The sequence below is a fragment of the Anomaloglossus baeobatrachus genome, chromosome 3 (assembly GCF_048569485.1).
Source record: "Anomaloglossus baeobatrachus isolate aAnoBae1 chromosome 3, aAnoBae1.hap1, whole genome shotgun sequence".
In the NCBI taxonomy this organism is placed as follows: domain Eukaryota; kingdom Metazoa; phylum Chordata; class Amphibia; order Anura; family Aromobatidae; genus Anomaloglossus; species Anomaloglossus baeobatrachus.
Window position 1 is genome coordinate 396,584,132 of NC_134355.1, and position 14,612 is coordinate 396,598,743.

At 42.7% G+C, this 14,612-nt stretch overlaps 1 protein-coding gene across 7 annotated transcripts in view; it reads right to left on the bottom strand.

The window, feature by feature from the left end:
• Nucleotides 1-14,612, bottom strand: part of ADGRB3 (adhesion G protein-coupled receptor B3) — a 1,441,017-nt gene that overhangs the window by 897,061 nt on the left and 529,344 nt on the right. For all 7 annotated transcript variants that reach the window (XM_075340252.1, XM_075340251.1, XM_075340250.1 and 4 more), the window contains one exon: nucleotides 12,991-13,155. In XM_075340252.1, coding sequence (XP_075196367.1) covers nucleotides 12,991-13,155 — 165 coding nt within the window. The remainder of the gene's footprint in view (nucleotides 1-12,990; nucleotides 13,156-14,612) is intronic.

Consider the following 14,612-nt stretch of genomic DNA (forward strand, 5'->3'; position numbering starts at 1 on the left):
GGTGGGAGCGCCAGCCCTACACCTGTTTCTCATCAAGCTCAATATTTCTTATTTCAATAGTCTAGGAAGCTAATGGCTTTACTGAAACAGTAGGGCTACACTATAAAATGTATGTTTGAGGTTTTGGAACTTTAAAGGTGTGTTCTTTGCCTTAGGTTAGGCCTTCCATTGAATTCATTGGGTTTCAAAAATGTTTGATAAATCATTCGGCAAACATCTAGTAGTTTGCCAAAGATCAGCTAAAGATGATCGAATATTTAGAGAAAAAGGTGGTGTGCAAAAGCAAGGGATACACCTGTGAATATATACAAAAGGGTCTTTATTATATAACTGACAATCAAGTGGACACAGACATGTTGAAAACACTTAAAAAGGAATACAAATAGGCCTCTATGAGCTTTGTTTATCCCCTGTAAGGGATAAAACATCCCCCTGGCAATATGAAATGGTCACAGAATACAGGCAATCCTTATGGGGCTGCATACAATATAAAAGGGATCCTAAAGGGGTAACATGGTTATAGGCATATAATATAAAAGGGATCCTAAAGGGGTAACATGGTTGTAGGCATATAACCATGTTACCCCTTTAGGATCTCTTTTATATTGTATGCAGCCCCATAAGAATTGCCTGTATTCTGTGACCATTTCATATTGCCAGGGGGATGGGCAATTTTCAGATTTTTTTCAACCCTTTAGATAAAAGTAAACCTATACATCTTTAGTGTCTACAAACTCATACCGACCTGACGCATCAAACCGACATATCAGTTTTACCATATAGTGAACATGGGGAATAAAATATCTCAAAACCAATTGTGCGATCGCTTTTTTTTTGCAATTTTTCTGCTCCTGGAATTTTTTTGCCATTTTCCAGTACACTATATGGTAAAATTCATAGTTGCATTTAAAAGTATAACTTTTTCTGCAAAAAATAAGCCCTTATATGGCAAGATTGACGGAAGCATAAAAAAAGTTATGGCTCTCGAAAGAAAGGGAGCAACAAACCCCAAAAAACGGAAAAACGGAAAATCGTCCAGGGTAAAGGAGTAAGGCTATGTGCGCACGTGTGCGCTCTGCACCGCACCTAAAAGGTGCGCTTCAGAGCGCAGCTGAAAAGCTCCGTTCTGAAGCGCATGGTGCCGGCAGAGAACGTGCGCTCTGCATGCTGCCTCTCCCTATAGACAGCATGCAAGCCGCACGAAAGAAGTGACATGTCACTTCTTAGAACGCAGCGATTCGGGCAGCAGCCGAATCGCTGCGTTCTAAAAGGCCATGTGCGCACGGCTCCTGCACAATCTCCATAGATTGTGCAGGAGACGCAGGACGCATGCAGTTACGCTGCGGTGCAGAACGCAGCGTAACTGCATGCAATACGCACACGTGCGCACATCCCCTTAAAGGTAAAAAGTTTTAACTCCTATTCTATTCCCTCTGCTTTGCTCAGAATTTTTTTTTTTTTCTTTTTAAAGTCCATTATTTAGTTAAAACAATATGGACCTTTTTACATAGTGTTAATTTTTTTGGTTTGTTTACAAGGGTTGTTGCTCACAGGACACTTTGGGATGTGTGTTTAGGCTGCTGTAGACTTTAGCACTGCCCCCTTCCAAAGACAATTAAAATTTGCACTAAACAAAAAGTACCATATGTCTGGAATAGGGCAGATTTAAAACCATGAACACAAAAACAAACAAACAAAACAGCAAAAAACAACATAATTTGGAAAAGCAACAGAAATCAAATAAAAGCACTAAAGCACTAACTGGCCCTGGTGACAGGTTCTCTTTAAGTGATCATGCATACTGAGTCACCACATCAGGTATAATTCATGATGTTGTTTAAAGGAAAAAAAATGTAAATATATATATATATATATTTATTTTTTTAACTTTTGAACTTTACTGTTAAGTTAATAGAAAGCGAGCTTATCATTTACTGATTTGAAAACTGCATCAAAGTGTATTGGGAATATGAAAACATCTTACTGAGCTGTTAGCAGGCTATACACCAGACAACGTTGTATTGTGCCTGTTAACAACCATGCAATATACATCTCACCGTACATCACCACTGCAGTGCATCAGTTCCTGCAGTAAAATGTATAGTGTAGTTCTTATTTGACTACACGATTGCTTGATTGCTGTCAAAGGCAGTTGAACCCCCAAGAGAGAAAGCTGCTTTTGTCACCTCTGAATATATAATTACAGCGTACAATATTTTCCACTTCATCTATTGATTCTGATAGTCAAAAGACTGATTAGATAATCTCCAGGTTGCCAGTGATACAGCGAGAATGTTGGGAGGATAAACTACGCTTTACCTATTTCATTACACATGGACTAAGAATGTATCCTTTAAATAACTGCATTATTTCTTTAATCCCTTGGCACAAAAGAATGTATTGATACATCCATGCTCATGGTGCATATGTGTTACTATGGCAGCTGGGGGTCTACTGAAGACCCTCGTGACTGCTATCTTGATACTATGCTTCATAGGGGACCATTATTTTCACCATATACTGCAATGCTATAATATTGCAGCATGTAGATAAAGCAATCAAACATCCCAAGCTTCAAATCACCTAAGGGGACTAAAAAAATGAAGTAAAATGATTTTTTTTTAAGTATAAAAGGATAAATCATTTCCCTTTTCCCAGTTTTAAAATAAATTAAAAAAATACATATTTGCTTTTACCACATCTGTAATTGTTCAATATGTGAAAAAATAAATTTAACTAACCCGTAAGGTAAATACTGTAAACAGGGGGGAAAAATAAAAAATACAGAATTGTTGTTTTCTGGCTGTATCACTTGTCTCGAAATTTAAATAACCATTTTTCAACAGTTGTTTATACTCCAAAATTGTATACTGTATTAAAAAAAAAACAACTAAAGTTAGGCATCCAGAATACAAACCTTTACGTGCTTCTATCAACGGAAAAATAAAAATGTTATGAGTCTCAAAAAATAATAAAAGTTCTAGATTTTTAATCTTCTTTTATTCTGCACAACTTTGGTATCTTTTTTATAAAAATGGACCTAAAGAAATGTAGGGTGATTTCTACCATTTAAATAATGCTGCAAAAGCTAAATCCAAGAAACTATAGCAAAGTTGCATTTGATTCCCTTTTCATGCAACTCATAATTATTTTCCTGGTTTTCAGTACATAGCGTGGCAATATAAATGGTGTAATTCAAAATTAAAACTCATCTTGCTATGGACATGATGCCATTCTTTACAGTGGCACAATAATCTGTGGCGCAGATATTAATAAGTTGTAGCAGGACTAAGCTCCTGACCTGAACTCTCACTAAAGGAGGAGTACCGGCCCCCAAAGCAGTAAAAAGACTGCATAGCTCTAAGTTGCTAAAGAGACAACTTGAGAATACCCTGTTTAGGCTGAAAAATTACTTTTGACATTGAAGTATTACTAATAAAATGGGTTATGTAATTAACCCCTTAACGACCACGGGCTGTAACGGTACGTCCTAAGCCATATAGTTATAATCACTGGCGACTGCTGCAGGCAGCCAGAGGAAGTTTTTGCACATGTCAGCTGATTTGAACAGCTGACATGTGTGCCTCACAGGCACGGGTGGATCCGCAATCCACTTGCACCTGTTAACCCCTTAAATCGCTCTGTCAAAATGTGAAAGAGCAATTTAAATCCCCACCGCGGTAAATCATCACTCACCCGGCCCCTTCAGTGGCGCTGTGATGTGATCACTGTGAGCCAATGGTTGCCATGGTAGGACAGGGTCATGTGATGACTCCTGTAGCTCACATGACTCACTTCCTATAACAGCAGGCTGAGTGCTGCCAGTACCAAGAGGTGAGTAATTCTGGTGATCACAGCTGTGTAGCTGTGATCAACAGAAATTAATGAACGATCAGACTGCTGATCCTTTTTGTCCCATTTTTGTCACATTTTTTGGTTGCCGCAAATTTTGCGCAAAATGCAATACCAGACGACCAAAACATAGTGTTTGTGCAAAAATGGTACCGTTAAAAATGTCAGCTTTGGACGCAAAATAAAACCATCACTGAGCCATAGATCCTGAAAAATAGAAATGGCGCAAAAAGTGTGCCACTTTTTTGGACAAACTTTGCAATTTTTTTTAACACCTTAGATAAAAGTTAAAGGGAACCTGTCAGCAGAAATTTCCCCTAAAACCTAAAAGATTCCTCCTCTGCAGCTCCTGGGCTGCATTCTAGAAAGGTCCCTGTTATTATTGTGCCCCTTTTCTGACCAAAATACAGAGTTTATAAAGTGGTACCTTTTTGGATTTGGATTCTGTAAATGTGACACGGGGCAGGCTGCCTGGCGTCCGTTATTCTGCCTCCTGCCGCTTTAGGCCGTCCCCCATCACTTCTTTCCATAGCTGTGGACGCCGCCCAGTGCTCCACAGGTCCCCGCGCATGCCCAGTGCTCATCTCTCGTGGATGCGCACTGTGCCCACTGTCACCGCTGGTGACGTGCGCGCAGGGTTTAGATTATGGGCGGTGCTGTTATGTTTATTACCAAGCAACCGCCCATAATCGCGGGACCGCGCTTTCCCCCTCGGCGTCCTTCATTCTGCGCAAGCGCGGTGCTGCTGACCCCACGTCACCTCCTTCCCATCTATTTCCTGCCTCAGGGCAAGATGGGAAGGAGGTGACGTGGGGTCAGCAGCACCGCGCTTGCACAGAACGAAGGACGCCGAGGGGGAAAGCGCGGTCCCGCGATTATGGGCGGTTGCTTGGTAATAAACATCACAGCACCGCCCATAATCTAAAGCCTGCGCGCACGTCACTAGCGGTGACACTGGGCACAGTGCTCATCCACGAGAGATGAGCACTGGGCATGCGCGGGGACCTGTGGAGCACTGGGCGGCGTCCACAGCTATGGAAATGAGTGATGGGGGACGGCCTAAAGCGGCAGGAGGCAGAATAACGGACGCCAGGCAGCCCGCCCCCGTGTCACATTTACAGAATCCAAATCCAAAAAGGTACCACTTTATAAACTCTGTATTTTGGTCAGAAAGGGGGCACAATAATAACAGGGACCTTTCTAGAATGCAGCCCAGGAGCTGCAGAATGGGAATCTTTTAGGTTTTAGGGGAAATTTCTGCTGACAGGTTCCCTTTAAGCTATACATTAAGGTATCCATGTTTGGTGTCTACGAACTCATACTGACCTAAAGCATCACGCGAACATATCTGTTTTACCATATAGCGAACATGGTAAATAAAATATCTCAAAAACAATCATGCAATCGCCCTTTTTTTCAATTTTTTCACACTTGGAATTTTTTTGCCGTTTTCAAGTACAATATATGATAAAACTTAAGGTGTCATTTAAAAATACAACTTACAAAAAGCAGGCCCTCATATGACAAGATTTATGGAAAGTAAAAAAAAAATTATGGCTCTCAGAAGAAGGGGAGCAAGAAAGAAAAATGAAGAGTGGAAAATTGGTGGTGGGTGAAGGGATTAAGGCTGGATTCAAATATCTGTGTTTTGCACTCTTAGTAAGAATTTACTATGAGTTAACTATGGGTCTCTTGACTTGAATATGACAGCCTTATTTATGTGTCAAGTAAAGAGATGCCCTTCTGTGAATAATAGTTCATGCTAGGACCGCGATAAAAGAATGTATGAATTAAAGTTTAAAGGTTGGTATTAGACATGAGCGATGTTCGAATCGAACTGTTCGCCAATTTCAAATTCGAGTGATTTTGGGCGGTGTTCGAGTCGTTCGACAAACTCGAATGATTTGCTTCAAGTTTGGCAGTTTGAGTTACCGTTCGATAATGGTTCGATCACAAAAGGCGTGGTTTTTCACAGTAATGCTATGTGCGCACATTGTGTATCTGCATGTGTTCTGCGTCCCCAGCACAATCCCTTTCTCTTTTCTGGTCACCGATCACGGGCGCACGCTGCATGGCTGTCACAAAGCTACGGCGGCTTTTCCTGTTTTGAAAATGGCTGCCGCTCATTATTCAATCTGGTATTCCCTGCTTTTCCTGCTCACCAACGCCCATGATTGGTTGCAATCAGACACGCCCCCACTATGAGTGACAGCTGTCTCACTTTAACCAATCACAGCTGGCGGGCGGGTCTATATTGTGCAGTAAAATAAATAAATAAAAAAACTGCGGTTCCCACCAATTTTGATGCCAGCCAAGATAACGCCACATGGCTGGAGGCTGGTATTGTCAGGATGGAGAGCGTCACATTATGGGGAGCCCACCACCCTAACAATATCAGCCAGCAGCGCCCAGAATTGCCGCATACATTAGATGCAACAGTCCCAGGACTCTACCCGGCTCATCCCGAATTGCCCTTGTGCGGTGGCAATCGGAGTAATAAGGTTAGGTTAATTATGACAGGCGTCTCCCCGAGATACCTTCCATGATAAACGTGTAAGTAAAAGTAAATAAACACACTCAACGAAAAATCCTTTTTTTGGAATAAAAGACCAAAAAACCCTTATTTACCTCTTTAATAATCCCCAAACAACACTCCAGGTCTGAAGTAATCCACACAATGCTTTCAGCTCTGCAACATCAAGCTGACAGGGAGTATCGTAGAACACGACTGTGTCAGCTCCACGCAGCAACTGAAGTGAGCCACGCTCTCACCGGAGACTTCACTCAGGTAATCAGGTAATCAGGTAATACCTCTCTCTCTCTCTCTCTTTCTCTTTCTCTCTCTCTCTCTCTCTCTCTTTTTCTCCCTCTCTCTTTCTCCCTCTCTCTCCTCTTTGTAGCTGAATAATGCAATTCTGGATTCTCTACTGCAATACAGAGGTCAAGATTACCAAATCTTCCTATGCTTTTCATTACAGGCAGTGGCTCAATGGGTATAGCTACTGCCTAAGAAGAATTAGTTCACGAGTTTGAGTCCAGACCGTCCCGGTAAAGAATTTAATTTATTTATAATTTTAAATTATAATTATTATTTATGTATAATTGTAATTTAATTTAATTATGCACTGAGGGGAGGAGCCGGACATCAGCTGTGAGCCGCGGGACACACCTCTAAAATCAGAGCAGTTAACAGAATGAGGCTGCTTTCTTTCTCTTTTTCTCTCTTTTTCTCTCTTTTTCTCTCTCTCTTTCTCTCTTTTTCTTTCTCTTTCTCTCTTTTTTACTCATTTTCTCTCTTTTTCTTTCTTTCTCTCTTTCTCTCACTTTCTCTCACTTTCTCTCTCTTTCTTTATCTCTGTCTTTTTCTCTCTTTCTCTCTCTTTCTTTCTCTTTCTTTCTCTCTTTCTTTCTCTATCTCTTTTCTCTCTATCTCTCTTTCTCTCTCTTTTTTTCTCTTTTTCTCTATTTCTCTCTTTCTTTCTCTCTTTCTTTTTCTCTCTTCTCTCTTCTCTCTCTCTCATTTCTCTCTCTTTTCTCTCTCTCAGACCTGGCGATGATGGGGTCACCTGACGGAATCAGCTGACGCTATAAGTCGAACGGTGAGGCCAGCTTTTTACCACCCGGCTGGCCGGTACTGTATGCTGGAGGGAGAGGCAGGGGAAGCAGAACTGCAAGGCTCAGCATACTTCATCCACTAGTGTATGCAAGAGAGCAGACAGCAGCTACAGAACTACAAGGCTCAGCATGCTGCATCCAGGACTGTATGCTGGAGGGAGAGAAAGGGGGAGCAGAACTACAAGTCTGAGCATGCTCCATTCACTAGTGTATGCAGGAGAGCAGACAGCAGCTGCAGAACTACAAGGCTTAGCATGCTCCATTCACTAGTGTATGCAGGAGAGCAGACAGCAGCTGCAGAAGTACAAGGCTCAGGATACTCCATCCAGGACTGTATGCAGGAGTTTTTTGCCCACCAAAAAAATGACGTGGGCTTCGCCATATTTTTGTATGCTAGCTAAGTAAAGCAGGCAGGTACGGCTGCCCCCAACCCCCAGCTGCCTATTTGTACTCGGCTGGGAACTAAAAATATAGGGAAGTCCTTTTTCTAATTATTCCATAAATTTAATGAAATAATTAAAAAAAAAAAAGCGACATGGGCTTCAGCCCATTTTTGTGTCCAGACAGGTACAACTAGGCAGCTGGGGATTGAAAGCCGCAGCATAGGTTGGCCCAAGCTTTCTGGGCCCATCTACTGCGAATTGCAGTCGACAGCCGCCGCAGAAAATGGCGCTTTCATAGAAGCGCCATCTTCTGTCGCTGTATCCAACTCTTCCAGCTGCCCTGGTGACGGGTGGCTCGCTGGGTAATAATTCATGAAATAATTAATAAAAAAAGGGCTTCCCTATATATATTTTTGGTTTCCAGCCGGGTACAAATAGGCAGCTGGGGGTTGGGGGCAGCCCGTAGCTGCCTGCTGTACCTGGCTAGCATACAAAAATATGGCGAAGCCCACATAATTTTTTTGGGGAGCAAAAAACTCCTGCATACAGTCCTGGATGGAGTATACTGAGCCTTGTAGTTCTGCAGCTGCTGCCTGTCTGTATGGAGGAGAGCAGACAGCAGCTGCAGAACGACAAGGCTCAGCATGCTCTATTCACTAGTGTATGCAGGAGAGCAGACAGCAGCTGCAGAACTACAAGATTCAGCATACTCCATCCAGGACTGTATGCAGGAGTTTTTTGCCCACCAAAAAAATGACGTGGGCTTTGCCATATTTTTGTATGCTAGCCAGGTAAAGCAGGCACCTACGGACTGCCCCCAACCCCCAGCTGCCTATTTGTACCCGGCTGGGAACCAAAAATATAGGGAAGCCCTTTTTTTAATTATTTCACCTATTTCATGAAATAATTAAAAAACAAATGATGTGGGCTTCGCCATATTTTTGTGTCCAGCCAGGTACAACTAGGCAGCTGGGGATTGGAATCCGCAGCACAGATTAGCCCGAGCTTTCAGGGCTCCTCTGCTGTGAATTGCAATCCACAGCCGCCCCAGAAAATGGCGTTTTCATAGAAGCGCTATCATCTGGCGCTGTATCCAACTCTTCCAACAGCCCTGGAGCCGGGTGGCTTGCTGGGTAATCATGAGTTAATACTAGCTTTGTTTTACTAGCTAGTATTAAGCCAGAGATTCTTAATGTCAGGCAAGTTTGACTAGACCATTAAGATTCTCCAATAAAGGGTTAAAAAAAGACACCACACAGAGAAAAAATGCTTTAATAGAAATAAATACCCAGACACACTTAGAGACTCCATGTTTATTACTATCTCTCACCCCTCCACAATCCTGGTCTTCTGTCTTCTTTCTCCTTAAACCCATGCAGCGCTGCTACATCAGACAGCACTGCATGGGAGGAAGACGCTGCTGCTCCCGTGCAGTCTAATCACTCAGTGAGTCGACAGAGGCTGCGGGTTGTAAGCGGTGACGTCACCGCTGCCACCATTGAAATAGTAATCTGACAGGTGGGTTACTATAGCAATGGTGATCTCCGATCACCTGATTGCCGGTGCCGCTATTCACCGGCTGTGGCATCCAGTCCTTGCATGTGGGCTGACCCTGTAAAGCGCGCCGACATGCACGGACGAGGAGCCGACCATGTGCCCAAGCATCTTGCCGGTACTCGGAGATGCTCAAACCACGTAGCACCACGTACCGGAGAGATGCACTTACAGGACCTAGCATGACATCTAGCCATGTGACCAGTCTGTAGCCAATGAGATAATACACACATGACTGGTCACATGCTATGACGACGTATTGGAAGGTCCTTTCATCAGTGCTTGTTACCGGGAGGGCGCAGCAATGATCGGAAGGAAAAGCGGCGGGAGACAAAGTGCAGGACGCATCGCGGGGACCTGTAAGTATAATGACAATGTTTATTTACTTTTAATTTATTTATTAACTGTATGTGTACATGTATAATGTGTTTGTATGTGTTTGTGTTTGCCTGCCATTGTTTTCAATGGGGTTCAAAGGTGTTCGTCGAACGTTCGTCGAACGTTCGCTGAACACACCCGCCGTTTGATGAACCGAACTCGAACACTAGGGGGGTGGCTCAACACTAGTTAGTATAGAATTTTTTGCAATTTCCATCTTCAGTTAGTAGTACATAATTATGTTTTGGTGGCCTCCGTTGTATGACCTACCTCTCCTTCTCCACAAGTCTCTCCCCTTGTGACATCAGTCTTGTCTTGTCTGGTATTCCATTCAATACTGTGTTTACTGTATTGTCGAGCTGATAGCTTATCCTATTATTTATGGCTGGCCATATTACCATCTGGTGTAAACAGGTTTTATTCATTTTGTGGTTGCTAGGTTTCTTTTTGGCCTGCATTACTTTGTGCATTCCACTGCCCATGCTCAGTGATTCACCTCATTCATTGGAGCATGCTATATTTCCATACAACTTAGAGTACCAGCTTACATATATCATTCTATTCTAGGGGGCTATCATCTTTCTTTCCCCCTATATCACCTGCGATGGTCTTTGGGCTTACCTTATGTACTGTGGGAGTGTCCATTGTAACTTGTATTAATATATGATCAGTTGTTTAGGGGTGTTGTCATTGTGACACCCTGGGCAAGCCAGGGGTCACAGGTCATGACACCACCACACACCCCACATTCCCTGCAGGAACACCAAGGTCAGAACACAAAACCCTTGTTGCCTTCCTCCAGGGGCTGATGTCCACACCAGGGGGTGGGCCAGGTGGTTGGCTCCGCCCACCGAGGAGTACACAGTCCTGGAGGTGGGAAAACCAGGCAGTTAGTGAGAGTTGAGTTTGAGAGTGGAAGTGAAGTGGTAGAGGAGCAAGAGAGAGGCGTTAGGTGGAAGAGAAAGTGACAGTTAAGAGCCTGAAGTTGGTCCGGGTGTGTGCCCCAGACTGAGACAGCAAGGTTGGCAGATGACGGTGACCGTCTGCAGGAGAGGCTGATCGGAGGTTGTCGAAAGGACCGTGGACGGGTGGTGGTCCGGCGGTACCGGAGCGGTATACGAAGAGAAGCCAGCACCATTGGCAGGGGCCTTTCGGATCCCGGCAAGGCTAGGAGTCGCCGTGAATTTGCCAAATCCGTCAGTGAAGGGGACCTCCTGGGTCTCCCAACAGCCAAGGTCCCGATTGAAGGCAACCGTCCAACCATATTGGAGAGACACCGCCACCGCCAAGGAAAAGAGGGGCTCCTTCGGCTCATATCCAAGCTGGGTAGCGGGTTACCGGTGGGAATCCATCACTACCAACAACCGTATTTAGGTGCAGGAAAGAGACAGTCACCGCTAACTTGCAGGGAACATCAACACCGCAGCCGTCCGAGGGAGCCGTCCAACCAGCCGCTTGTTTACCGTGAACTGTGTCATCATCCTTGGGCTGAGTGAGTACCTCCGTGCCGTGCGGCACAGCGCTGCCCCTGCGCCCCAGCACCCCAACAGGCCCCATAACCCGCCTGTTAACCATCCTAACTCTCCATCATCGGGCCCCGGGACCACTAACCCCCCTACCCACGGAGGGGAGGGCCAACATCTAGCTGCTCCATACCATCACTCCTGGGATCCCCATACAGAGCAGCGGTGGTGTCCACACAATCACCACAACCGTGGGTGGCGTCACGGACAATAAATCCCCTAAACCAATCTCCCCTTTTTACTCACGGGCGAGGAGCGCCGCTCGAGTCCCCGGGATCCGGCACGTCGCTCGAGCCACCGAGCAGCAGAGGCCGCAGCAGCGGAAGCCGGACCCGAGCAGAGGGAGAGCGCAGCGTCCCCTCCTCCGCCCGCGACAGTCATCATGTATTGTTACATTGCGGTTTTAATTGTTTTTAATTCTTGAATCATAATAAAGGTTGCATTTTATTATACACTATAGGTTGGGCTACTTTCCCATGTGCAATATCTTTCCCTTGTGTTTGACTCCCCCTTTTTATTGCACTAAGCTAGCGCCCATTTTGTCTATCCTTGTACATATAATTATCTACGGTGCACTCCTCCATTGTTTTGTTCTACTAATAATGTTTTTCCGACTATTTTTAAAATATTCATTTATTTCCTTTTAAATTTTTACCAGAAAATTCAAGTATTATCTATAATGAAAGAATCAATTTCAATCAGATTTTAGAAGATGATAAAGTTGTATTGACCATTCATTTGTGTTCAACAATGTATTTTAACTGCATTTATGTTAAATTATGTTAAATCATGCACCGCTCAATGTGCTGTATATTAAAATGGAAATGTAATATTATCAAGAAAATGTGATTCGACCTTTGACAAGGGGGTATAGGACTACAAAATGTGTGTGCTAATTTAAAACACAGCGCTAGCATATACTGATGGCTAAAGGGAACCACCGTTCCAGGTATCTTACTAATTATTAGCAAAAACAAATCCCGAGAGTCCAACCTAGCTGACTTTTAATAAGCCCTGGCAACCCAGAAAGAGAAAGTACACATGTTATAATTATTTATAGTCACATGGGTTAAGCAGAGGTCAAATGTAATGGTGATATCACTCATAAAATGTGCAAGAATTATTTTTTTTTGCCTCTCCCATATTAACATTACATGATTCTGAAATGCATGTTAACATCAGGAACATAATTAATTATTATGATAATGACCCTCAAAATGGGGTTATATCCTCTATAATTATGTAAACAGTAATATGACAACATCATAAAGTACACATGCTGTTCTTGTAAATGATAGTGTTCATCTGTAAACTATAATAGCTTAAAACCATAAACCACCCCACATAATAAAATAATTGCAAAAAAATGAAACAGGCTCTTTCATCTAATTTGGTGCTAAATGAATACATTTATTGATGCACTTTAATATTTATCAGAGATTACTTTCTTTTGCCATCCCTATACTGCACTTTTCTAGCGATATCAAAATGGTTCACATATTAAAATTGATGGTATCATTCCAGCTATAAAAACACAATAGCTTGTGGTATGAAAAACTATTAAACTGATATATTTCAACAATGTTATTCTCTTTTCACCCATAAAAACTACGTGAGATAATATATTGGATTTCATAGTGTTCTCTGAAGTCATATCATGGATTAAATGATGTCCAAATATTTACCTGTACAATCCTGATTATGACATTCTCTTGTCTCACTGTAAGGTCCTTTACAATCCGAGCCACCGTGGGATGCTGGGGAACATTCTCTCTGTCTTTTCTGTGTGCCATTGGAACATGTTACTGAGCATTGGCTCCAAGCACTCCATTCCTGCCATAGGCCATCAACTGGATATGAAGCAAACAAACATGAAAGGCTATGAGTACAACAGCTAAAATCTTCTGCCAGGATCTCATATATTACTATTTACCAAAGTGAAAAAAAAAATCTAGACGTTATTGTTTGTAGTCTATTAAAAACTGATATGCTCAACTGAAAAATTAAAAGATGGATGATGTTAGCAAAATCTAAGTAGTTTGTGTGATTCTGGTTGCAAAAATATGTTTAGTCTATAGCTCAAGTGTAAACAAGTAATATTTTTCTTACTACACAGTAGAACGTATCCGATTATAACATATACTGTAGATATAATTATGTGTAAAACAGAAAACATTTTTTACTATATATTTTCAGCAATAAAAAGATTCAATTTATTTTAAGACTAGAGAGAAAACCATTTTAAAATGTACCCCAAAGGTCCCCACATACAGTAAACTAGAGTCAGCCAAACAAGTTAATATTGGTAAGATTGGCCAAAGGTTTAAAATTGATGGCTTCTTCCAATGCTCCCCCCTACAGGTAATGAAGGAGCACAGAAGAATGATGCATGTTGGATTAATATCAACCAATGTTTTTGGGAGCATACCCGCCAAAATAGAAGTATGGTAGTCCTTTCTCATTTTCATTAAGACCAGTGGGGGAGCCTGGACATGACCTCTGCTGAACTGAGTGATATCACCTGCTCACAGCCAAATCCTCCATTGGCTGGTGACATCACTCAGTTTAGGAGACCAGGGCTCCCCCCACTGCTGTCAGTGTTTGCAGAAGCCTGTGGAGAGCAGACTTGTTTCCCCTCTCTACAGGCTCCAGATGCAGCAGGGCTGAGGATCATTGTGGGACTTCATATGGATTACATCAAATCTTCAAAGGTGTTTTGAGGGTTAATAAAGTGGTGTAAGAGGGTGTGTGGATTTTATTTCAAATAAAGGATTTATCAGCTTTTGTGTTTTATTTCTTTTTACTTATAAGATTAGTAACAGGAGGGAGTCTCATAGGCGCCTTCTGCTACTAATCTAGGTCTTAGTGGCAGCTGTGAGCTGTCATTATCCCCTTATTACCCCGATTACCACTGCACCAGGGCAATCGGGATGAGCTGGGTAAAGCCCAGAATTGTCACATCTAAAGCATGTGACAATTCTGGGCAGCTGCAGGCTGGTATTTTTAGGCTGGGGTGGCCAATAACCATAGAGCTACCCATCCTAATAATACCAGCACACACCTGTCTGATTTACTGTAGTTAGATATTAAAAATGGGGGGGTCTATGTATTCCCCCTCCTCTATTTTGATATCCAGCCTCAATACAGCTCACCGGTTGGGGTCTGCAGCCTGCCACTGCTGCTGTACCCATGCTGACTATCAAAATATCATAGGAGCCTACGTCATTTTTTAAATTATTTCTTTATTTATTCCAACACTACTATACACAAACTGAATAAGGAATCCTTGGATATTTAAGATATAAAT